The sequence below is a fragment of the Myiozetetes cayanensis genome, unplaced genomic scaffold, assembly GCF_022539395.1.
Source record: "Myiozetetes cayanensis isolate MyiCay16 unplaced genomic scaffold, myiCay2020 scf2-11, whole genome shotgun sequence".
Taxonomy (NCBI): Eukaryota; Metazoa; Chordata; class Aves; order Passeriformes; family Tyrannidae; genus Myiozetetes; species Myiozetetes cayanensis.
In genome coordinates, this window is record NW_026087411.1 from 63488062 (window position 1) to 63511895 (window position 23834).

Consider the following 23834-nt stretch of genomic DNA (forward strand, 5'->3'; position numbering starts at 1 on the left):
ACTTCCTCGCACAACCTCGCAAAGCTGAGGATCCCACTAGGTGGCAGGACCGTTTAAGCCTTTGCTATTTCTACTTCAGAGAAATCGCCCCGGAATCCCACGGGCTCAGCCCCACTGGTCTGCGCTGCCTGGACCCTAGGGAATCCACACTAATCACGATCTGCAGCTTATGCTCACTGAACACAGCAAATATAAGCTGTGCCATAGAGTTGGAGAAATCCATGCAGAAATCTCTGTTCAACTCCTTTTCACGGGCTTTATCACACATAGAGCTCCATCAGACAGAAGAGAGGAATACGAACTAATCCTAACTTGCTAAATCTTTAAGTATTCCTCTTTGTGTGTGTGATACATAAAGGATATTTGGCTTATTTGGTAAAGTGTAGTTTAAATCTCTTCTAGCCGCTGCTTTGTTATAATTTTTAAGTAATGCAAGTGCAGTTATAATTTTGTATGATCACCATTGTATGAAAGCTGCAAACCAGAGAAGTGGCCACTGTGGTCAGGTCATAGATCCATATAACTAAATAAGATGTCTTGGATAGGGCAAACATATATGGCATTTCCACTTATTAGCTTCCTTGCTTCCAAGTATTTGTGTTTATGGACTTTCTGAGTTGGGAGATATTTTCTGTATGGTTAGTAACTCATGACTTAAAACTAAAGCTAGGTATAATTCTCACTGTAACTAGTATAGAACCCATTTTTATCTTCAGTGATAACTAGATTTGCCCTGCATATGGCTGTACTATCAGTGATTTGGAAATTTCTTTTAAAATACACTACCTTGTGAACTGCTTTGCCATTCATTTCATCCACCCAAGCTCAGCCTATGCAGTACTACACCAGAAAGATGGTACTTATCACAGGTGAGGATAGTCTGCATGAGGAATCATTGCAAATAAGCTTCACTTTAAAAAAATCCTTAATTACTTCAAATTATCTCATTAACATTGTAATAATCAGTCCCCTACCTTGAATCTATTTAGTCTTTTATTACCTTTCAGATAAAAAATTGAACTCTCCTGTTTTATATTAACAAAAGATGTGCCTCAGCATATGTATTCATCCACCTCTTACATGAAGCTGCATCAGAAGCTTCATGACCCAAAGAAAATGACCTTCTTAGTGACATCTGGCAAATACTATGGTCAGTTTTCTGTATATTCCAAATATCTAAATTATTTTATATAGTCACAATAAAATTACAAGGGTATTTCTTTTTCTGTTGTTTTTGTGGTTTTGTTTGGTCTTTTTTTGTTGTTGTTGTGTTTTAAATATGCAGAGTGGGTAAGAATGGATAATTGCTTCATTAAGTTTTAAAATTTGGAAACAACAAAGTTAACTTTTTCTTGGTAGTAAAATGAAATTCTTTATAAAAGCCTCAGAATAGTGCTGTAAGATGATGAAAAAGTTACTATGACCTGTGCCACACTTGCTGGAATGGAAACTGGGATTAATGCATTATAATACCAGATTAGCCTTAATAGAAGTTTGCTGCAGTAATTTATCAAGGTAATTAAGTATGTACCTAATTTTAGTCACCTAAGTAGTTCTGTTGACTCCTGTGAGACTAGTCTGCATTTAAAGTTAAGCATGTTTTAAAATACCCTGCTGATTCAGGGCCGTAACTCTGTCACCACAGTGAATTAAGAGAGCGCACTGTCTTCAATAACCCATTAGTTGAGTTAATGGGGGTTGGTACAGCCTGGATAATGACTGAAACTGGATAAACTGGCTCAATGACAAATATATTCAGAAGCACTTCATTTGTTCTTTATATGCTCAGCTGAAGTTTAGTAGGACTATTCCCTATCTTCAAGATACTAACAAGAACATGAACCAGAGCTTTCCCAACTTTGGCTGTGCTTAAAACAGTAACCCCACCCAAACCCCAGACTCCTGGACAGCATGGAATAGAGTCCCCCCAGACAGCTCTAAAGGGGCTAGCTCCCATCTGCCTAAGTCAAGCATAATGCACAACTAATAAATTCTGCACCTGTTCAAAGATTATATGGCACAATGTCTCCCACACCAACCAGTTCGTGGTTCAGTTTATCCTGGTCAAAAATACATATCTGGCTCAGAATTGGAAAGATTTGACAAAATCCAGGCATAACTAAATATTCCTCTTCTACTTATGAATGAGCTCTCTCATTAGTCTAGACTTATAACTGTTTAGACACAAACAGTACATACACGTGGCAAAGAAGCATTTCTGTGTCTGTAGCTTGGTTAATATGTAACTAGGTAATACACATGAAACACTGTATAACATACTATAGATATTTTTAAAATGTTCATCCCGCTTTCAATTGAGATGCATTTTAAATCTTAGTTTTTACTACTTTTGTATTTTTTCAAATTTGCTGTTAGAATTCTTCTTTCGGCACAATGTGTTTTCAATGACAGGTTCATACAGCTCAAGTGTAAAGTAAGCACTGTAAGCACCAGAGTGCTTAGAGTAATCCTCCAGGGTGTTGAGCACTCTTGACTAGTTCTAAGCTCTACATTTGTGAGCGGTTAACTCCATTTATGTACACAGCTGTAGAATGATTTTAAATAGAATTTAGCACATTAATAATTTGCTACATTCAGCTGGTTCATAATTGGTGTTTTAATAGTAAAAAACTTCAAATCATCTTAGGCTAACAAAGTACTAAAAGTATCTATTCCTGTAGCCCAAATTTCAGTGTCTGTATTCTATCAGGGAAGAATCTAAATACATTTAGTGCTGCAACTGCAAAGGTGCAGAATTCGATACAGGCCATGACCCAGAAGAGCACATTAGCATATGCTCCACCTAAGGCATATAAGGAATTCTGTTTCAGTAATACTCGGTTACTTGACTTCCATGGGATCATTATAGCTTCTTATAATTTGCCAATTTTATGTACTGTGATGCTATAAAGGAGGCTGGTATATGAGAATGAGACTGCAACCCAGAGTGTGCCACAAAAATAGTTGTCTCCAAGTCCCTCTCCACTGCAGTTTTCAATGCTGATTCTCCCACTTCAGCTAATTGTCTCTCAGACTCTCTTATATCACCTGTTTTTCTCCAATGGAGCAAGTTATTTTACCTTTTCAAGCCTGAAAAAAACCTGGGATGTTGCACTTGTTACATGAATACGGGTTAAAGAGAAGGGAACTAAATGTCAGTTCAGTTGAAAGAAACTGGATCCTTTATTGAATGGTCCCCAAACAGCAGGGCATGAGTAAATGCACAGCAGGAATGGAAGTTGTACACAGAGGCCTCTTACAAGTTCTCTGCCAGCTGTAGAATACACAAATATTTTAAAGATGGCATACCAGTCAAATGTGGAATGTACCCATCAAAGATGCTTCCTCTGTCTGGCTATAACTCAATGGTGGGCAAATAAAAGCATTTGATTGCAGGTGTTGGTTAGGTTTCAAGATGTAAGTGGCTGCTATCCAGGCTATAGTGAAGGTGTTTGTACCTGAATCTTAGGTCTCCTACAACAAAGGAATGAACGCCAAGTATCTTCAGGAGCATGACCTCAATAGCAAAACAATTCCTTTCAATAGACAAAAACTTTACTTAAAATCCTTGTAAAAATCACAATGATTGAAACATCATCATTGTCAGTGAACAATAAAGCAAATTCTAGATGAAATAAAAGAAGTATGTATTATGGGGTTTTGTCATATAGGAGAAACATCAAGGAATCAACCCAAGACAGAAAAGACTATAGATAATTAGTTTCCACAGTGAGATTAAACAATATTCATCATACACAAACATGGCTACTTTATTTTAGATACATATGAACAGCTACAATATTCAGCCTGAAAACAAATTACAGAAGTGGCAAGACTGCTAAGAGTGGGAGAGCTGAGATAATCTGCCATAATTAAATAGAACTAAGGAGGTTTTGAAAACCAACACTGGTGTTTAAGTTGTTTACAAAACCTTTTGGAGACAGGAGAAGGAAAGAAAAAAATGGTTTCTTTTTTATTTATTTATTTTTTATTTCTCACACCCATCTACATATGTCTAATGAGAACAAAAATCTCAGAAGATAAATTACAGATAATGTCTGTAATCTAGTATATATTTCATATCATGGTGGAGAGAGTGAATACACCTCTGTGTCAGAGAGAAGAAGGCTGTTTTAGGAAATTAGGAAACAAGATTTTTATTTTGAAACAATCATTCTTGGAACATCTGCTAGATATATTAATTGTAACTGTCCAAGAGGATTAGTTAGGATGAATACTATAACCATGAGAAAACCCCAAACAAGAGATACATTCTTTAGTTCTCTTCCCATTCGGATGTGTAGAACATTGGTTTTGAAGGATGACAGTATCAAAAACAGAATGTCATTCACAATAATGTCATCTAGATACAAGTGTGTTGCAAAACCATGTCTATGCTCCTAAAGTTGCTACCACACTTCAGAAAGGGTGACACAGGGAAGCTGAAAAGTCTGTTGAAGGGTTCCATTAACCTAGCAGTCCTTAGGTGTTAGGAATCATTGCTTTTTCCTTCCGCCTCTTGACTTTCCAGCAAGGCTTTGGATGATGGCACTTCTCCACCCTCTGCTCCTGCATCTAAAAACAGACAGAATTAAACATTTATACCACACACATTCTTATAGCTTTTTTAATGCAGCCAAATATTTGAGTTCATCTCTGTTTGGACGGGCTCTTTATTACCACAGTCATGGATGCCTTAGAAAGAGAAATTAACTTGAAAGATAAAGAACTTGCAGAGGATCTTCCAAAAGCAATTGCTTATTGGTGTTGATTTGCCTGCTCCTTGCACATACTGATCAATGTGCATTTGGTTTTAACAAACAGATTGGAAATAACTTTGTATTACTGTTACTCTTTTTTTACTGGCTCATTTCCATAGTCAAGTTACAATATTGCATTCCTCTGAGCACTGCTTGGTTTCAGGTAGATAACGTTACAGTTTATGAACATGCCAGTTATCTGTCTGACCTTCTTGGCCAAGAAATACCTATGTGAATTCCCCCTGTCTTCACAAGACGAGAGATTTTTTATTACTCTGATTTGGAAGTTTGCTCTTCCATAGATTGGAGTTGAATACTTACATGACTAATATATGTAGAAGCTCCCCAGTGTGCCTGGTCATTATATGAAGAGTTCCACGCTGTTTCTTTTGATGCTCAAGTTTACTCACTGAGAAACAGGAACTCCTGTTCCCTTGTTTGCTTTGATAACCATAATAATTTTCACATTACCTTCAAGTCCCACATGGCAGTACTAGGGGTAACAGAATACCCAAATCTATGGCAACACATAGTTTTTGGGGACAAGAGGAGACCTGCTCAGCACATCTTCCACTTTAACAGTTTTAAATGTAGTCTAAGGAGTACATTTTCAGCTATTTGACCTAGAGACTTGCTATAAAATATCACAAACACCCAGAAGAGTTAATGTCTTGATCTCTATATATCACAGCAAATATATAATGCTGTACACAATTCATCAGCAAAAGCTCTTGGCAGAAACTGATTATGTTTTAAGTCTGGTCAGATGTTTAGAGGCTTTGGAGATCTATACTGGTAAATAAAGAACTGAGTTATTTGACACCCTTCAGCATTACATATCACAGCACTGTTGAGGAAAGGGAGACAAAGCAATCTCCTCTATTGGCTATTTCTGTGCGGGGTTGGATGTCTAATGTCTTGCAAACAGGTTAGAAGAAAACAGTTTGTTAGAGGAAATCTAATCTCATAGTTGGTAGCACATAGGCGTGCAAACAGGTGTTAAGCTGCTGAGCATATTAAGATAGGTATACAAAGTCACCTAGAAAAAAAAATCACCAAATAATAAAGGTTATTGGCAGAGTGGTGCCTTAATGCAGATTACCAAATGTGGGAGACCAATATAGCTTCTTTGCTCTCTCTTTGCATCCTGCAGCCTCCTCTTTGACCTTTGGATCATCTGTGACACCAATCAGCTGTTTAACCTGGTTCCAGTACGACCTCCCACCAGACAACCTGTGGCAAGTCTCTGCCCTCCAAAACTTATGCACCATTAGAGGACAATCAGACAGGATACAGATGGTCTTCATTTCAGAGTTAGGCTCCCAGAAAAACAGCTGGTGTCAGAATCTTTCCCTCTCATCTCATGAGAACTTTATTTGGTGTGGCTTGCAGAGTACATGGACATCTGTATCCCACAGCCACAATCCTTGTATAAATAAAGCAAATATCTTTTCTCTTCTAAGCCAGACAAAAGGTATTAGCACATCCTGTTCCTGACTTTTCACTATGACAGGAGCTGACAGCATTTTAGAAAGAGGAAATGTATGATCCAATGAGCATTAGCTAAATTTGAAACAAGATGGACAGAGTCCTCCTCATCATTTCCTGCAATCTTCACTGAATCTGAATTTCAGAGCAGAAACAAAATAGGGCATACTTTATATAGCTACATGTTCCATCTTCTGCACTTCTCTCATTCATCTAATTTCTTTGTTCTGAGCTGAAAATTACTTTCATTTTTTAACAATTCATTATTATAGCCTGAAACAGGCAAAAAGAGATGCCTGTTTGAATCCCAAATGTTTTGCAAACAAACTCTTTCCCTGTCACGGCGTTTGATCTTCAAAACTGTCTTTCCATTTTGATGAAGTCTTCTCAATTTTCTTGCTGCCTCATCAGAAGTTTTAACTTACAACACAACGAGGCTGTAATTCCCATCTGATGCTTGAGGAATTGCCATCCCCAAAAAGCATCCAAGCAGTCAGTGAACCTAACTGCATCCTGTATTCATTTCCTATTATCACTGCTGCAAACTGCCGATAACAGAATCTGCTCCCTTCCAGCATGCTCTGGCACAGCTATATGTCAATGACAAAAACAAAGTACAGTTCCATGATCTTAATTGTTCTTCAAATCCCAGCAATGCTGGTCCCTGTATTTGTAAGAAAGCATCACTACATTTTGCTAAAACTAACATAGCTGTGTTTGATTTCTTCTTCTTAATTAATTGGATGGGCACAAGGAGAGAGGACTATTCTGTCTGGAGGGCTAAATACTTATTTTATGCTATGCTGTAACATTTCTTCTAATAAGACTTTCCCTCTTTCTGGTTTTTTTTTTTTTTTTGGGGGGGGGAAGACTGAAGAGAGAAAATTTTTATGCTTTAAAAAGTGTATTCTTTCCAACTACTAAAGTTGCCAGAGGTGAAAGTGAAACCATGAGAAATTTATCTATAGCTGTTGTATTCTTTTGTGGTTTAACATGGTACAACTCCCTCAAGATTCACTGCTCTAAACAATACAAAGGCTAGTTACACTTAATATAGCAATGAATATTTCAGAAGACTGGACCTCTCACTTCACTTCCACAGCTCCTGACACTAATAACAATATAAATTCCCATCTACCTTCCCTTTGGTAATGAAAACAATTCTTTCCTGCTGAAGCCTGACCATGCCAGGCAGAAGAGCTATTTGGAACAAAAAACCCTATAACATTTGAAAACCAGAACATTAAATGTTAAGTGACTGTTTGTACTCTGGAATGGATTTCCAGTGCTTCAGCTGCACATACCAGAAGGAGAAAATCTGTAGGGACATAATGTTCATATTAATAGGAAAGAAAAATCTCTCCTTGAGACAAAGGAATTTTAACTGGACTCACAGGACTCCCAGCTTTACTTTGAATGAACTCTGTCACAGGAATCCCACCTACTCTTCCAGATTCTCCCAGTTCCCTCACTATTACTCTGCAGCCTGAAAGTATCTGACCTTGCCGTCTTTCCCAATTTTTGTTTTATTCCCACTCTCTTTTCTTCATAAATCTTTGCACCTTCCTTTCTCAAAAGTAATGCCTTCTTCCAGCACCCATTCAGATTCTTATTTTCCTCTCTTTTCCTAGTTCAAGTCAGGATAAGGTCACTCAGTCCCTTGTCACTCCTCCTGGAAATGTTTTTCCACCTGTCCAGCAGTCCTTTGATTAGGCTCATGTTTGGTTTAGATTACAGAACCTCAAATACATTAATATAAATTAAATCACCAAAGCAATTACAATATTACAATCTGTAATCAAATAAATCCTCCTCTCCACCCCAGCCTTTATGGTGTTTTAGGAAGCTGTAACCTCAACATCCTATAATTGCTTCAGGCAATGTAAAATAAGGACACGCATCCTCATCCCTCCTATAATCTACTTCAGTTCAGATTCATGGACCCTCCACACCTCAGCACAGGCTTGCCTTTCCCTGTGCTTGCACCCACACCATCACTGCTCCTGAATATGGGGCATTTGTCATGGCAGCAACAGTGATGGACATGAGAAGAAAAGGTTTTCTGAAAAGATTCTGATTAAAAAAGTAGGGGCAAACCATGTTTAAGGTCAACCTATAATTTTCACTTCATAGGCATTAGAAACCAGATTTTTCTGAGTATGAAAATCCCTCTGAAGTCACTCTGAAAGTAAAAAGCTCACACACATAGCTGGGGTTGACTTAACCTGTGCTAAATCAACAGAGTACCGTATCAAATTAAAGGACGTGGCAAAATTGGGCACTGGTCTCAGACAGCAAAGTTGAAAGCCTACTATCAGGAGTAAATCACTGTAAACTCTACTCTTAATGTATATGGCTGAGTTAGGTTTGCTGTCATTGGATTAAGAGCACAGCTTGCTGTCTTGTGCTAAGTTATCTCAGAGCAGGAGTACACTTGAATAGCTAGTTTTCCAAGTTGCCCATCAATGCAACTGTGTTTGCTTTTCCTCAGGGGAACTGGAATTCAGTTCCCAGCACTGAACTGTTTCCCCAGGCTGCTGAACACTGAATCTGTGGGTGAATATGGCAGACTTAGTCTGGGTTAGTATTAACTTTTCTTATCAGGAGGTACAAGAGATAACTGCTTTGGAAGGTTGAATTTATTTATAATTGAAAAAATAAAAACCAGTATTGACATCACAACTGTGTGGTGGCAGAAATCTTAAGGAGGAAGCAAAGGACGACTGCATAAAAATGTTCCTGTCTGCGTGTGCAGCCATTACCTTCTGAAACAGAGAGTTTAGCCAGTTTGTGTGGCAGGTCTGAAGTCCCAGCACCAGCAGGAGAGCCCAGGATATCTGGTAAGGCGTTGCGGCGCCCTGCCCGTCCTGATGCTGCAAAATCTGTGACCACAGGCTCCACATCAGTCATTGCTGACTCCTTTCGTCATAGCAACGTCTGCATACAAACAAACAGAAGAAGCAAACAGCTGTAGTCTGACGGATGGTAATCACCTGCTCAACAATACAATAGCCATAGGCTTTGTCCAATGGTTCTTTTGTTAGTAAAAGCCATACATTTCAATACTGAGTGCTTAAGCTTTATTTCTGCCCCAGACGAAGATAAAAAAGTCTGTGCATTTCCTTACGGTGCCACTTGCACACCACACTAGCATTACGAACAACTCTGTATTTACAATAAACCTTTGAAAAAGGTCAGCAACAGCCCTTTCTGCCAGCCACCTGTATGTCTTTTCATTACCTGTTCCCTTTTTTTAAGTGGTTTTACCATACAACTACCTGGAAGGAAACTGAAACTCCTTGTTGCCATACAGTGCATATGAAGTAAAGCATGTTTTCTTTATTACGAATCTTGCTCAGATTCTTATTTAGAACAAACTTGTTTCACAAAGGAGCGAATTATACAAAAAAGACCTCTCAAAAAACAAACTGAAATTCTTCATAAAGTTTCTTTATCCAGCAGATACCAAACCACTTGTTTTCCTCTACTCCTTGTTAGCCTGGTTGAACTCTTGCTTGGGAATGTAACTTTTATCTAATAAGTAACTGGATCTTGGAAATAATAGAGCCAACAGTGCTCTGCTTCCTTGATCTCTGTTTCAAAGCCCACTGAATTGATGGGAAAATTGCTGACCAAAATGGGCTTTGGATCAGGCACAGAGGTGTTTGCAGGATCATACCCCAGAGCAACAGATTAAGTGAGAACACCCTGAACAGATGGAGGCAGTACTTGGCTGCAAGTGGCACACAGGGATAGTGTGTGAAAACTGCCATTAGCAGTCCCAAAAGACTATCAGACCAGAATTTACACAATAATTTCTGATAATTAACAGAGTAATAATAAGGCATAATAATAATAATAATAATAATAATAATGCATCTGTTACTCAAAAACAATAGTTACTTGCCCTATATGAATGCAGTTCTGTGTGCAATATGGGAACAGGAATTTTGTCTCTTCAGGTAAATACAGTCAGTACTCTGAGTGGGAAGGGATATAGATGGAACTGGAGACCAATCTGATGGAAGGCTGTCAGCTTTTGTTTGACAATTGGCTGTATTTAGTATAAGAACTGGATAAGGAAATTCTCTATCATGTTAGTGTTGTTCGTGTAAGAAGCACAGCATCATACTCCTCTTTCTAAAGTTCTAAGGTTGGGAAATATAAGTGCTTTCACTCCATGGATAGAAAAAATTGTAGAAATAGAGATCAAACATGACTTTTCTGTTCTGCAGGAAGGAAGGATCAGAAATTTGATTACTGATGATGACCTGGCATTTCCACCACAAACATTTTCTTTTTCTCCCTCAAAGTGCCTTTTAGCCATGTCACTCCAAAAACAAGAATAAATATTCTTCTTCTTCTTTTTATCTCTAAATACTTTGTAACAAAATAAATGAAGAATTTTTGGTGAGAAATGAAGGCACAAGTAAAATCTTTAAGTCTGAAAGATGACCTGAACATGCAAATAAACCACTTTCTTTAACCAAAGTCAGCAAGTGAAAGTTCTGACCTGGAGATTTTGTAGAAGTTTCCTGTCCTGCATGAAAACAGGTCAAGTCCAAATGAATCTTTTCTGTAAGTGGCAACAATATAAAACCATGGATATTCAAGAATGCAACTTTTGAGAAAATACATAAAGTATAAGCACTGACATTCTTAGATATAGCATTATACGATGTATTACTTAAAATGGCTGAGATTCAGTACTTGACATTTAATATAAAAATAAGGAGAAAGAATCCATGTTTACAGACAGTCTCATGGCTTTTTGTGAGTGTCCATATTTACTTAACTGTAGGTGTTCCAAATGTTTTTCTTCACATGCTCACCAGAGCAAGTAAAGACACTGTAAATTGCACTTCAGAACAGAAAATACTTGGGATCTTCTTTTACTTAGTAAACTTGTTAAAATTTGTTCCCAGTGCTAAAATACTGGGAATTTTGCTGCAGTTCCTGCCCATTTAATTTCAGCCATTTATACAGTGAAGACAATAACACTGCTGTGAGTTGACTGCTGTCCACATGAAGATAAAGAGAATGACATTAGTGTTAAAACACACCAGACTTTCTCAAGCCTGCCTTGTGGAGTTTTTTTCCAGTCTTTTCTCTCTTGCATAGATGTTTTGGTCCCTAAATGGTTACTTTTTAAATGGAGCAAATCTGCTCTACAACTCATGCTATATTAAACTACACTCCTGCAGTTCAGTTTCACCTTACCTTGTGTATTTGTTTCAAATCCCTCCTTTCCTCTCCAGCACACCTCCTTCTCCTCTGATGCAATCTCCCTTCATTGCACAATATCAAACAACACAGGACGATGATGAAGGACACAGTCTGACATTCCTTTGTGTAAATGAATTTTGATTTATGCATTTGATTAAAAAAGTGTGCAAAGACAAATCTAGAACATCTGTCAGACAGAAAGTCAGCTGATCATTATCCATACATCTGGTGTAATTCAAATGGAGTTATCTAAAAATAATAAAAGTACACCGTCCTTCATATACATAGCAGTTATCAATATGTTTTCACCTTTGTTTTTTCTATGCTACCCAGTGCTAGCACAGGATGTTCTCTAAGTATATTTGAAAGATGAAGGACTATCCCAGCAGGCTTATAATTGACATTAAAAAACTTAAGTCTATTTAGGTCCATATAAAACAAAGCTTAAGTTCACCTCCAAACATATGACAGACATTATTCAAAACAGCTTGTTGCTGTACTTGAGAGAAATGGTATTTTGTTCTTTAATGTTCTAAGGAATATTTTTCAATTTAATTCTGCTGCTCTCTTATAATAGCATTTTCTAAGGCCTATATCCAAGTAAGGATGTAGAGTTTCTCCTCTTCATCTGCTTCTACCTTTAATTTTTTTAACATATCCATCAGGAAATATCTACCTTTCTGGCATCTTCTTTCATCTGTTAAGCACAGTATTATTCATCCTTACTCACAGAGTAAACAATAATCACAATGTGCAAAGCATCTATTTTCTCAATTCCACTCCTCCTCCTGCTGGCAACATCTCCTTCAGCTTCACTGAACCCATTTTGCTCTAGCCTTATCCAAGATAAAGATACTTACATCTTGCCAACTCCTGCATGCAATTGCTTCTCTCAGTTTCCAAATTACTGTTATCATTTTTCTCCCATGTCACTGCTCACCAGATTAACAGAGCACAGCTCTAAAAGAATAGTGCCAGATTTCCAAAACAGAAACTTCTGTTTCTGTACTTTCCCAGCTCCGTTTTTTCCACAGCAAAAACTCAGGCTACCCAAAAGTATAAGGAGACTGTATGAAAATGAAGAGCTGGGTAAGGACGCAGGCTGCTTGCAGTAGGGTCAATACTAGGAAAGCAGATGGATTTCCCAGAAAAGCTCACCTACTAAAGTTAGAGACTGAAGGCTTTGCCTGGCATCCCATCAGTACTCCATGGCACCAGGCTAACTTTGCAACTCATTCCTGGGCCAGGTTTTTGGGAATACTAGATTAATCCTCTCATATGCGCCTCTGAAATCCCTGCAGGACCACCCAGAATGCACATCAGGCCATTCAGGTGTTGTCAGAGACTGAGACAGTTAATGGTTAATGATTTTCATGTTCTGGGACTGCCAAGGGACTCTTGCAGGCTGGGAAGAGACGGCTGCTCACCCAGCGGGGCCCATCCTCCTGCCAGTGCTACTGAGGAGTCGAGTCCTGAAAGGCGGGATGAGCCATTTTTGCCATGCCCTTCACGTCAATTCTGCACGTCAGGCCTGGGCTGTCGGAGATGCTGGAGGCTCATGGCATGGCCTGTGACACTACCCATGGTAAAACTCCCTGCCCCTGAAAGGTACAAGGTGTTCACACCTGAGCTGGAAGTACATAATACCTCATAACTTCTGTGAGTGTGTGGGTTTCCCTCCCCCACCCCCAACGGACCAAGACCACCACTTCAACTAATAGACATGGAAGCTGCAATTACCAGGTTTCGTCGCTGGATCCAGTGGGAGGTGACGATATACATCTTTCCACCTTTATCCTTTCTTTCCCTTTCTCTCCCTTATGCATTTCTGTAAGTGTTATCCTTATGCTCTAATGATTGCTATATTGCTATAGATGATAGGTATAGATGACAACACCCAAAATGGCAACATACATGTTTACCTTTGAAACTACATTGTTCTAAAATAAACCCTACATATATATGTTTTCAAACACTGATTATTCAGTGTCATTTTCACTCTAATCCACCCCAAGGGATTAATTAATAAGAATTTGGGTTATCCCTCCACTTTTTCCAGGGCTGGGTCACAACAGGTGTGCGAGTGGCAAGGAAGTGCTCTGCTTGTGAAAACTAGCTACAATCAAAAGTACAACTCAATTACTGATCTATGAGACATTCAAGTAATCATTCTCAGACAAAATAATGGCAAGTAAACTACTAGTGGCATTTCTTTTGAGAGACAGCTAGTTTGTTAATCTTTGAATCTTTTGTTGGCAGCATAGCCAGCCCTTTGGAGGAAAATGAGTCACAGAAGCTGGTGAGAATTTCTTTGAATAAATGACAAAGGAAGAGAACAAATAAGTCTCCTGAAACGATTTGTGTGCAGCAACAAGAGAAATAATGCTTCAAGGCGCTCAGTTGTTGCAGTCCATACGAAATGTCAGTGCTGTCTCTTCCTCATTCTTATCTGCTAGGAAGTAGATAAATCACCACCTTAAGTATTTGTGAAAGCTGTTTTTTCTCCTGATCTTTCTACTGTCTAACACAGGTAAAATACTGGTTTTGTTCTGTTTGGAAGGACAAACTGTTTCTCAATAAATGTCAAAAGGTTCCTGACATTAGTATTGTGGCAACTCCACTCCACGCAGGAGACTGAAAGACCAAACATATCACTCCTTGCCACTCAGGCATTCTGTCAAAAACTTTTATCTTAGGTCTCAGGAACAGTCTCTGCCTGTAGCAGAGAAAACTACACTTCCTAAATACTGTTCCTTTTCAATGCCACTTAATAGGAACAATCTGGAAAGTGTGAAATCCTCTCAAAATCAGATAAAAAATCAGTAGCCAAGTAGTACTTTCAGAGGCAGGCTGACTGATTCTATGTCTGAGGGTCTCTCTCTTACTGTAAGATTCATTTCAGCATCTTACTATATTCAGAAAGAACTTTTGTCCTTTTAGTGTTGTTTAGTTCATTTTTATTTACTTGTAAGTCATAAGTGTTCTCCAAGCACCTGTAGGTTCAAAACTTTAAAAGTAAGGCAAACAAAACAGAAAACTTATTGAATGAAATGCTTCCGACTGTGCAGCTGAGTTGAAAACCACATCCGCTTGCTGTGCAGTTTGCCACGGTTTCACATCCACTTCTGCTGCAACTGCATCCTGATGGCTTTGCCTCCTCTTACCAAAGGTCTCAGAACAGGAACATTATATATGTGCTCACATAATCCTTATACCTTATCATGAGGCATTTCTGTATTACAGAAAAGGGAAAAAAACCCTAGGAACATCCGTGCTTTTAAGGAAGACAGCCCAGAGACTATGATGATGACTAACAGTAACCCGGGCACTCGCATAACAAATTTTGCGAGAAAAATTCCTGCTATCTGTTTTTTCACATCAGGAACGTTTGTAACACACTGGTAACCCTAGTGCTGAGAAGCACACAGAAAGGTAAGCAACTGGTCTTTACCATATGTATATCCAAAAACAGGGGTCTTGATTTTGTCTGGGGCTTAAGACAAGAGACCACACATTTCTTAAAACACAGAAGCAATACATCTGACTGTATGAATGTTAGAAGTGATTCACTAAAGAAAAAGAAGTAAATTTGTTAGCTTTCAGGTTTTTTTAATACATCATTAAACTTCATACCAGAGTTCCTTTTATTATTTCATGTTAGAAAGATGATTTGGGTTTCCCATACCAAAAGAGTTGACCTCTCTAGTCCATGTTCTCCGAAAAACTGATGAGCTGTTTTTCCCTACAGGGAAACTAAACTATATCCCATCTCAGTAAATCTACAGTGCAGAAGCATCTGTGAGTCCTTCTACATCTGTGTCAGTTTGGATGTTGTACAGCTCAAATAACACATGACATTTTTGGGATGATATTTCAAAGTCTGGTGTATTGTATAACAGGTTTTTACTTTTGGTTGCTTACAGTATACACAGCTGGACAGACGTTTAACAGAAATGTGTTATGTGTTCCTTCTGCTCTGGATACATGACCTGCTCTACACTCTTGCACCAGAAGAACATTCTTACCGATAATGTGCAAAAGTGGGTTCCGTTTTTCCTAATGCCAAGTTTGTCAGCATGGGATATCATGATTATGCCAATCCTCCGTTTCCTCCCTTGGTGCTCTTAGAAGCACTGAATGAAAGTCCAAGATCTTGATCCTGTTGTTCAGAAGCTCATAATTTTGGGACACAGAATCTGAAAGCCTTGGCAAAACCTGTAGGATTTTTTTCTTTCTCAGAATGGTACTTCAAAACTTACAGTTGAATTTCCTGATCACTTCCATAAAGCCAATAATATACTCATGGGAGAGACAAGAGATAAAAAGCCATGTAATTTATTAATCCTGCTGCCTTCATGCTTCTGGAGAATGCACAGATACCAATTGTGAAGTTCACCCTCTACAAGCCTGTGCAAAGTAGAAAGCTTTACTATGAACTGTGTTTGATTCCTGAGTATGCATAGTGCTCCAGTGCACAGGAGAACACATTACAAAACTAATAACAGTTCTAAGTAATGGCACAATTTTCCCTTTGTGAAAGAAAATAAGGGAGAGAGGAGAAGGGGTCATGATACTGACAACTGAATCAGAAGTTATCTGCAGTGAGTAATAAATGAAGTGACATTAGCTGAAGTCAGTCAATACCAGGCAGGCAAGCATGTCACTTTCCAAATGTCTGTGAGTGACCAAGAGCAATGACAGACAAAAATATTTGTCAACTTCACGTGAAACACAATTCAATTCAAACTCATCAGCTATGCTGGAAATAAATCAAACTAATCCTCTACTATAGAATAAGAAGTAAAGTTCAATGGTTACAAATCAACTGACCAACCTAATTCTTCCTCTTATATTTTGGCCATTCATCCTCACAGAGTTTTCATTTCCTGTTGCAATACCTATCCCACATACCCCCAAATCACTTTCTCAGTTCAGCCATGAAGTTCCAGCCTTCTAAATCCTTTCTTAGGATCTGTACCTGGCTTGAAATCCAAAAGAATTTTGCCCACTTACAGGTATATACATGAGGAGTAATTTAGAATCACAGAATCAACCGGGTTGGAAAAGACCTCTGAGATCATTGAGTCCAACCCATGACCCAACACCAACCTGACAACTAGACCACTAAGTGCCACATCCAGTCTCATCTTAAAAACCTCCAGGGACGGTGAATCTACCACCTCCCTGGGCAGCCCATTCCAATGTCTGATTACTCTCTCTGTAAAGAATTTCTTTCCAAGGTCTAACCTAACTTCCCCTGGCACAGCTTAAGACCATACCCTCTTGTCCTATTGCTGGTTGCCTGGGAGAAGAGACCAACACCCACATGGCTACAACCTCCTTTTGGGTAGTTGTAGAGAGCAATAAGGTCTCCCCCGAGCCTCCTCTTCTCCATGATAAACAGCCCCAGCTCCCTCAGCCTCTCCTCACAGGGCCTGTGCTCCAGCCCCTTCACTAGCCTCATTGCCCTTCTTTGGACACTCTCCAGCACCTCAGAGTCCTTCCTAAACTGAGGGGCCCAGAACTGGACACAGCACTCAAGGTACAGTCTAACTGGTGCCGAGCACAGGGGCAGAATCACTTCCCTGGTCCCGCTGGCCACGCTGTTCCTGATACAGGCCAGGATGCCATTGGCCTTCTTGGCCACCTGGGCACACTGCTGGCTCATGTTCAGCTTCCTGTTGATCAGAACTCCCAGATCCCTTTCTGCCTGGCTGCTCTCCAGCCACTCTGTGCCCAGCCTATAGCGCTGCACGGGGTTGTTGTGGCTGAAGTGCAGGACTCAGCACTTGGGTCTTGTTAAACATCATACCGTTGGAGCCAGCCCAACTCTCCAGCCTGTCCAGGTCCCTCTGCAGAGCCCTCCTACCCTTCAGCAGATTGACACTCCCCCCCAGCTTGTTGTCATCTGCAAATTTGCTGATGGTGGACTCGATCCCCTTGTCCAGATCATCAATAAAGATATTAAATGGGACTGGGCAACAACAGGACAAGTCAACAACTATGTAAGCCAGCACATATATGTCAATACTGTATTCTTCATTAGCAGAAAGGGATTTGGTTCTTTACTTGCCAACTCTGTGGAAGAAAACTACTCTGACAAAACCACTGGGAAAAGCTGAGGCAGCAAACAGCTTAAGGGATACTGAAGTCTACTTACACAATGCACTCAACTAAAGCAATCAGCACTGTGCAATCTAAAATGCAATTGAGAGAAGATGAATTTATAGTTTAGCAAATATATGAGAATGGCGTAATCCTATGCACATAACCAACATAGTTGTGTACCCAAAGTCTCTCACTGGAAAAGGCCCAAGTCTCCTTGAGATCTTACTGACATGAATGAGGAATGTGTCGATCTGGTCCAGAGTGAATTCGAGGGTACCAGTATGTACAGGCCCAGGAATGGAAATCCTTGTGGAAGTGCTTATAGAAGAGAAGGAGTTGCAAAGCATGAGAGGTTGACTGGTAGCATCATGTGAGCACAAACTGAACATGTGGGCTAGGAGCACAAGGACGACAGAGAAGAGGCATGGGGAGCCTGGAGCTGTACCTGTATGTAGAGAGGAAAGATTAACTGAGGGTGTACATGGGATAAAGAAATTACATGGCAAGTTAAAGGGGCACAGGAAGAAAGGAGGCCTCTGGAATCTTACTGAGGAAGAGAAATGAAATCAGTAATGAGGAGTTTCTTTGGAAGACAACCAAGATGGAGACAGGGATGAAGAGAGGCTTGTTCAAGTTTGGGGAACATTTCATGAGACTGAAATGCAGGATGATGCATAGAGATGGGCATAATAGAGAACCTATGGATTAACAGCAAACTAGCTAAGTAGCTAACAGATTAGTTGTATTTTATTTGTATGATTCTTCCTTCTTCAAACCTATGAGTAGCATTTTTTATGGCCAGCAGACCATCCCACACTCTCCATGGTGCAGCTCAGTTGCACCTTACTGATGTGGAAATACTTTGTTTTAGCCAGTTTTGTAGTCACTCTCCTTAGCATTTCTTCACCTGAAGATAGGAGAGGATACTCTCTGTCTCATAATGATAAGGTTTATATCGAGAGGATACTTTGGAAAAATTGAAGTCTAACCAAATCCAAGCACCATTCTTCTCTTAATTTTTACTTCTATTTTAATTTTTCATTTATGCATTCTGGTGTCATAGGGCCAAGCACACACAAGGAGGAGTCATCATTTCTGTACCAAAAACTACTCATAGCAGTCTAATACAAAAATAAACAAACAAACAAACAAACCCTAAACCCCCAAAATGAAGCAAAACCCCAAGCAAACCCCAAAACAACTCCCCAAATAAACAAACCCCCAAACAAAACAACAAACAAAAAAATCCCCCAAGACAAAACAAACCAACAAAAAATGAAGTGGAACTTAATATTAAATTGCTACTTACACAGAGGTCTGGATACAAAGTCAGCTTAACTCTCCATTCTTTATTGAGCAGTTAAAGTGCTAACATACTAATAAAGGCTATTTTTATTTTATTTAGCACAGCAAGCTGCAGCAAAGCCTGCTTGTCTTTGTCATGAGCCAGCTTGTAAATCTAATCCTCCAAGTTTTTATTATTCTGTAGCTTCCTTAAGCACCAGCCTGACAGGTAAAGCAATTGACAGCTTCAGCTATTTCGGTAGCCTTGACTGTTGATGCCTCTGCCACTCTCTTCACAAAACACAAATATCAGTCTGAGAGCCACTAAGCTATCTTGCAGACATCACCCCAACACTTCACTGAAACACAGTTTTCTGAGTCTCAGTGTTCTTTGCTTTCATCATGAAGCTCTGCATAACTATTTCCCCCATAATTGTTTTATATGTTTCTCACTTCAGTTGCTTCTTTTACTCCACAAGTGATCTGGGTTTCCTGAACTATTCTTCTGGCTCATCCACGAATGCTTCTGGAAAGCCAATCCAAACGTCCTTAGGCCACCAGTGGTGCTGGAAAGTTCTACAAAATCATTTTGGTTCAGTTTGCCCTCAGGGGAAGATGAACCAACAGAGAGGTGAACACTGTGCTTTTCACAGTAATCTGGAGACTTTTAAAGTATGCCCAGGCAGCAAACAGCCATTTGGCGAGTGAAGACTGATGCAAACAAAATGGAGCTAACTCCCAACTGCAAGTCAACCTGGTGCACTGAAGAAGCCTTTAATGAGTTACTGAAGTTTCCTACTGCTGTGCTCAATATGTCAGTGACTTTAAGATTCACAATGATTAAAAATCAATAGGACATACGACTACATTTTGAGGAGTTTTATGACTTTGCTGCACTATCTTTGAAAATTGAGTTTTAAATCTGGACCCTCAGTTCCCTGCTCTGTATGTTCAATTTATATTTTATTTATGCTTTAGCGTAAACTCTGGCCTCAGAAACAGTATTTCTTCAATACTGAATGGATAATTTTTCATTTTCATTTCATTCTCCAGCATGCATCATACTTACTCTAATACAATTCCACTCAGGTCATATCCTCTAGAGCTTACCTGTTCCATCTTGGCAGTAACCCTATTTTCTGATTTTAATGAAGTCACAGGTAGAAAAACCTGCCCCCTCCCATGGCGACTCACCAAGAAAATAGACTGAGATTTGAGAAATCTATCTTCCTTTAGGTTTATAATATAAGTTAAATAATGACCTTGATTGACAAGACTTTCTCAGTTATATTTACAATAGACCTTAACATGCAAGTAAAAAAAAAATCTAATTACAATTCACTGAAACACATCCTGATAGTAGAGGTTTACAATTTGACCCTGTAGTTCTGTATGTACTTAGCTTCATCTAACTGCAAGACTTCTGTTGCTTCCACTGAAATCTGGTAATACATACAGGAGGCAGTACTAGGAATGAGCTCTGACATTCAAGAGCAGAGCAATGAGTTGGGTTTATCCCACTCAAATTTGGTGATAAGGGTTGTCTCCAGAGGATCAGACTCTTGATGATACTGTCCCTGGTTATCTACACACCAGAAAATCTGTGACTGCACAGATAAAGGTCAGAGACTGCAGAGTAATTACACTCACAGGCACAAAGGATCAGAACAATGCAAACCTCATATTTACTCCTCTGTTAGAAAATTCCGAGACTGGGGGAAAAACTTTTTCCACAGAACAAAGAATATAGGTCACAAATATTTGAGAGCATCTTGTTCTTAGGTTTTCTGGGAATGAGCTAGCTACACACTGCTTCCCTAAATATCACCGATGAGAGAAATGAAATAAATAAAAAATCCACAACTCTCAATCTCTTGAGGACTAATGATAGAAACAAACAGGCTATATGATTATCTAACTTATTTGGATTAACTTTACACTTCAGGTGAAGGGTTTATCTGCAGTACTATACTTGCTCCTGCCTTCCTATTTTTAGATGACTCCATTTGTTTCCTCTGTGTCTCTGCTGAAAGGATACCATTGATCACAGCAATTTATAAACCTATCTGACTTTTATGCTATTTTAGAGTGTCTCTTTTTCCTAGGAGAACAAGTCTAACAGGTAAAATTCATACTAGTTACAAGCCTAAACAGGTTTAATTTTTTCAGCCTTTCAATATGCTTCTATTTTATCAAAATATGGATCATCTCTATTACCCTCCCATGCCCCTAGCCTAGGATATTAAAATAGCCTTCTTATCTTAGGACTTCACAGTTATAGACTAGTTTGGTAACAAAAAAAAAAAAAAGGAAAAAAATGTATTTTAGGATCTTACTGAGCTTATGAGCTTACTTGGCAATTGAGGAAAATTATTGTCTCTCAGAAAAAGTAAGCCTTAAAAGCAAATCCCTACCTCCAAATATTATAGCCTATCTGTTGTTCAAGAGTAAGCACGAAACAGACCTTTCCAAGACATGTATGTATGAGACTGTCAGTCAGGTAATTTCCACACAGTTGAATTAATGTATTTTAAATTAAAATTATCTCAAATTAGGGCTGATGGCTTTAAAAGAATCTTTTCCATTTTGGTAAATGATGCTTCAGTAAATATGCCCTGCTATTGAAGGCACCTGGAAAAAGTGCTTCAAATAGGGATCACAAAAAGATAAATTTATATCTCAAAAGATAATTAGGCTGTGGAAAAGAACCAGTACATATAGGATGATTTAAAAGATGACAACAGAAAGTAAAATGTGCTTTTTATAAGTTTTTTGAATGAAGTACTTGCAGGTTTTGAGTACTTAAAAGGGGTCTAGAAGAAAGATGGGACAGACTCTTTAGCAGCGCCTGTTGTGACAGGACAAGGGGTAATGGTTTTAAACTGAAGGAGGGTCAATTTAGATTAGATATAAGGAAGAAGTTTTTTACAGATGGTGGTAAAACATTGGAACAGGTTGCCGAGGGAGGTGGCAGATGCCCCATCCCTCAAAACATTCAAGGTCAGGTTGGATGGGGGTCTGAGAAACCAGAACTAGTTGCTGATGTCCCTGCCCTTGGCAGGGCAGTTGGACTAAATGACCTCTAAGGATCTCTTCTAACCCAAACCATTCTATGATTCTATGATTCTAAGTACAGCTAGACCCTTAAGCTATTTTAGCTGAGATGCCATGAGCCACAGAACTTTTATTTAACTTTATTAATCTGCATGGGCCACTGATGCTTAAGGAAAAGTGGAGGAATGACACCAAAATATAAAGCAATGAAGTCTTGTTTCTATTTGTCATACAAACAGCATTTAAATAGAAATTCCACATAATTTAAGTAGAAATTCCACATACTGAATCTTTTGGGTTTAAAAGCTTAATCAGTTGGCTTTCTCCTCATCTTTTCAATTTTAATTTAACATTTAGCCTGCTATATTCTGAGTGAAAGGTGGGTTTAACTTTGACATCTTAGAGCAGATCCATCAGAGCCATTGCAAAAGCAAATGTTGCTTCCTTTTGGAGCTGAACTGGATAGGATTTTCATCTTGAAAACTGTCACTATAGCAGAATCTGCACTTCCACTGCACAGGGGTCTGTTGGAACCATGCCATTCCTGAATCACATCAATTTTAATGAAACTTTTTTACTAGTTTCGTCAAGAGAGAGATTGCTGACTGCTCCTAAAGAGTTGCTTGCCAGTACTCAGGGACTGGCACAGTGTGGGAGGACAGTCAGCTTGAGTTGCTACAGACATGGCGAGTGCTTTAATCACCAGGCTTAACTGAAAACTCCATGGGATTTTTTTTTTTTTTGTGGAAATATGAGTTGAGCATTTCAAAACAAAACCTGTAAGTGATACTGACTGACAAGTGATGATCACTGAGGGATTATGCTGATGTTGTAGCACTCAAAGCATTTACTCCTTTTTTTATGTACTGGCATTTACTTCTGCATTAAGACCTATATATTCAAAAGGTCAAAAATAAGACGGTTGCTTGCCATGGTCTCCTGATGAGTGCATATCCTTAGAGATGGTGGATTCTCTTTTTTCTAAATACCACTCAGCACTGGAGTTGAGTAAAGCCTACACCTCATGTTTAGAGTCTTGCATAAATCTGGGTGGAAAACTCTCTCAGGGGAGTCTTTCTGCAGATGACTTCTTGTTCTTCAGGAGCTACTAAAGACTATGGGCATGATAGGAAAAATCTTCTACATATTTATGTCTCACTTTAAAATGAGCAGTTGAAATGTTTGTTTTATTTATAACTTTTGTTTTTATTTTAAAAGTGCAGAAATAATTCTGCATTTTCTTGATTGCAGATGAATAGGCATGACCTTTCACTGAACAGACCTGTATGGTATTCTCATTTTAAAGCCATGGGTCACATTCTATTCCTTATAATATCAAATAAACCTATACAGATTTGTTCAATGACATGGAGGTTTAGGAGAGCACTGTCAGGAATTAAATCTCTGTAGATACCCCTCCAAAATCCTGACTCGTTAATGATGACAGAGGGGAAAAAAGTAAGAGCAAAATTCGTTCCTGCCTGAGAAGTTTCAGCACTCCTCCCTAAACTGCAAAGGGTCCCTCAGACTTGTGAGGACTGTGTGAAGGCCAGGTCCAAGCAAAAGCAGCTATTCCTGCTCATTTCAGAGCTGTTTGTGTCCACTACTCCATCTCAGACTCCTGATGGTCACAAAGGGCTCCAGAAACCTGGCTGTGATACATATGCCTCTACAGGACTGACCTGACAATCTGCACCTTTAGGGCCACATAAATGGTTTTGCAGGATGAATCCCTCTTCCCCTCCCCAACAGAGAAACGGAACCCATTTCTGTACTTCTCAGCAGGGAACTCCCTAAAGCACAGACAACCACAGCCAAAGAACAAAATTTTAACATATAATCTAGAGTAGTCTTGGCTTTTAATCTAACCACATTTATTAAACCAATAGAGGCTTGCTCTGGCATTTCAAAGGA

The 23834-nt window shown here is 39.1% G+C and overlaps 1 protein-coding gene across 5 annotated transcripts in view; it reads right to left on the reverse strand.

The window, feature by feature from the left end:
• Positions 1 to 3159: 3159 nt before the first annotated feature.
• The window catches only part of PKIB (cAMP-dependent protein kinase inhibitor beta), a 56347-nt gene continuing 35672 nt past the window's right edge, over positions 3160 to 23834 (reverse strand). For all 5 annotated transcript variants that reach the window (XM_050316369.1, XM_050316367.1, XM_050316366.1 and 2 more), the window contains exons 2-3: positions 9011 to 9185; positions 3160 to 4575 (exon numbers count right to left, since the gene is read on the reverse strand). In XM_050316369.1, the coding sequence (XP_050172326.1) occupies positions 4490 to 4575; positions 9011 to 9158 (234 nt within the window). In that variant the 5' untranslated portion in view covers positions 9159 to 9185 and the 3' untranslated portion in view covers positions 3160 to 4489. The remainder of the gene's footprint in view (positions 4576 to 9010; positions 9186 to 23834) is intronic.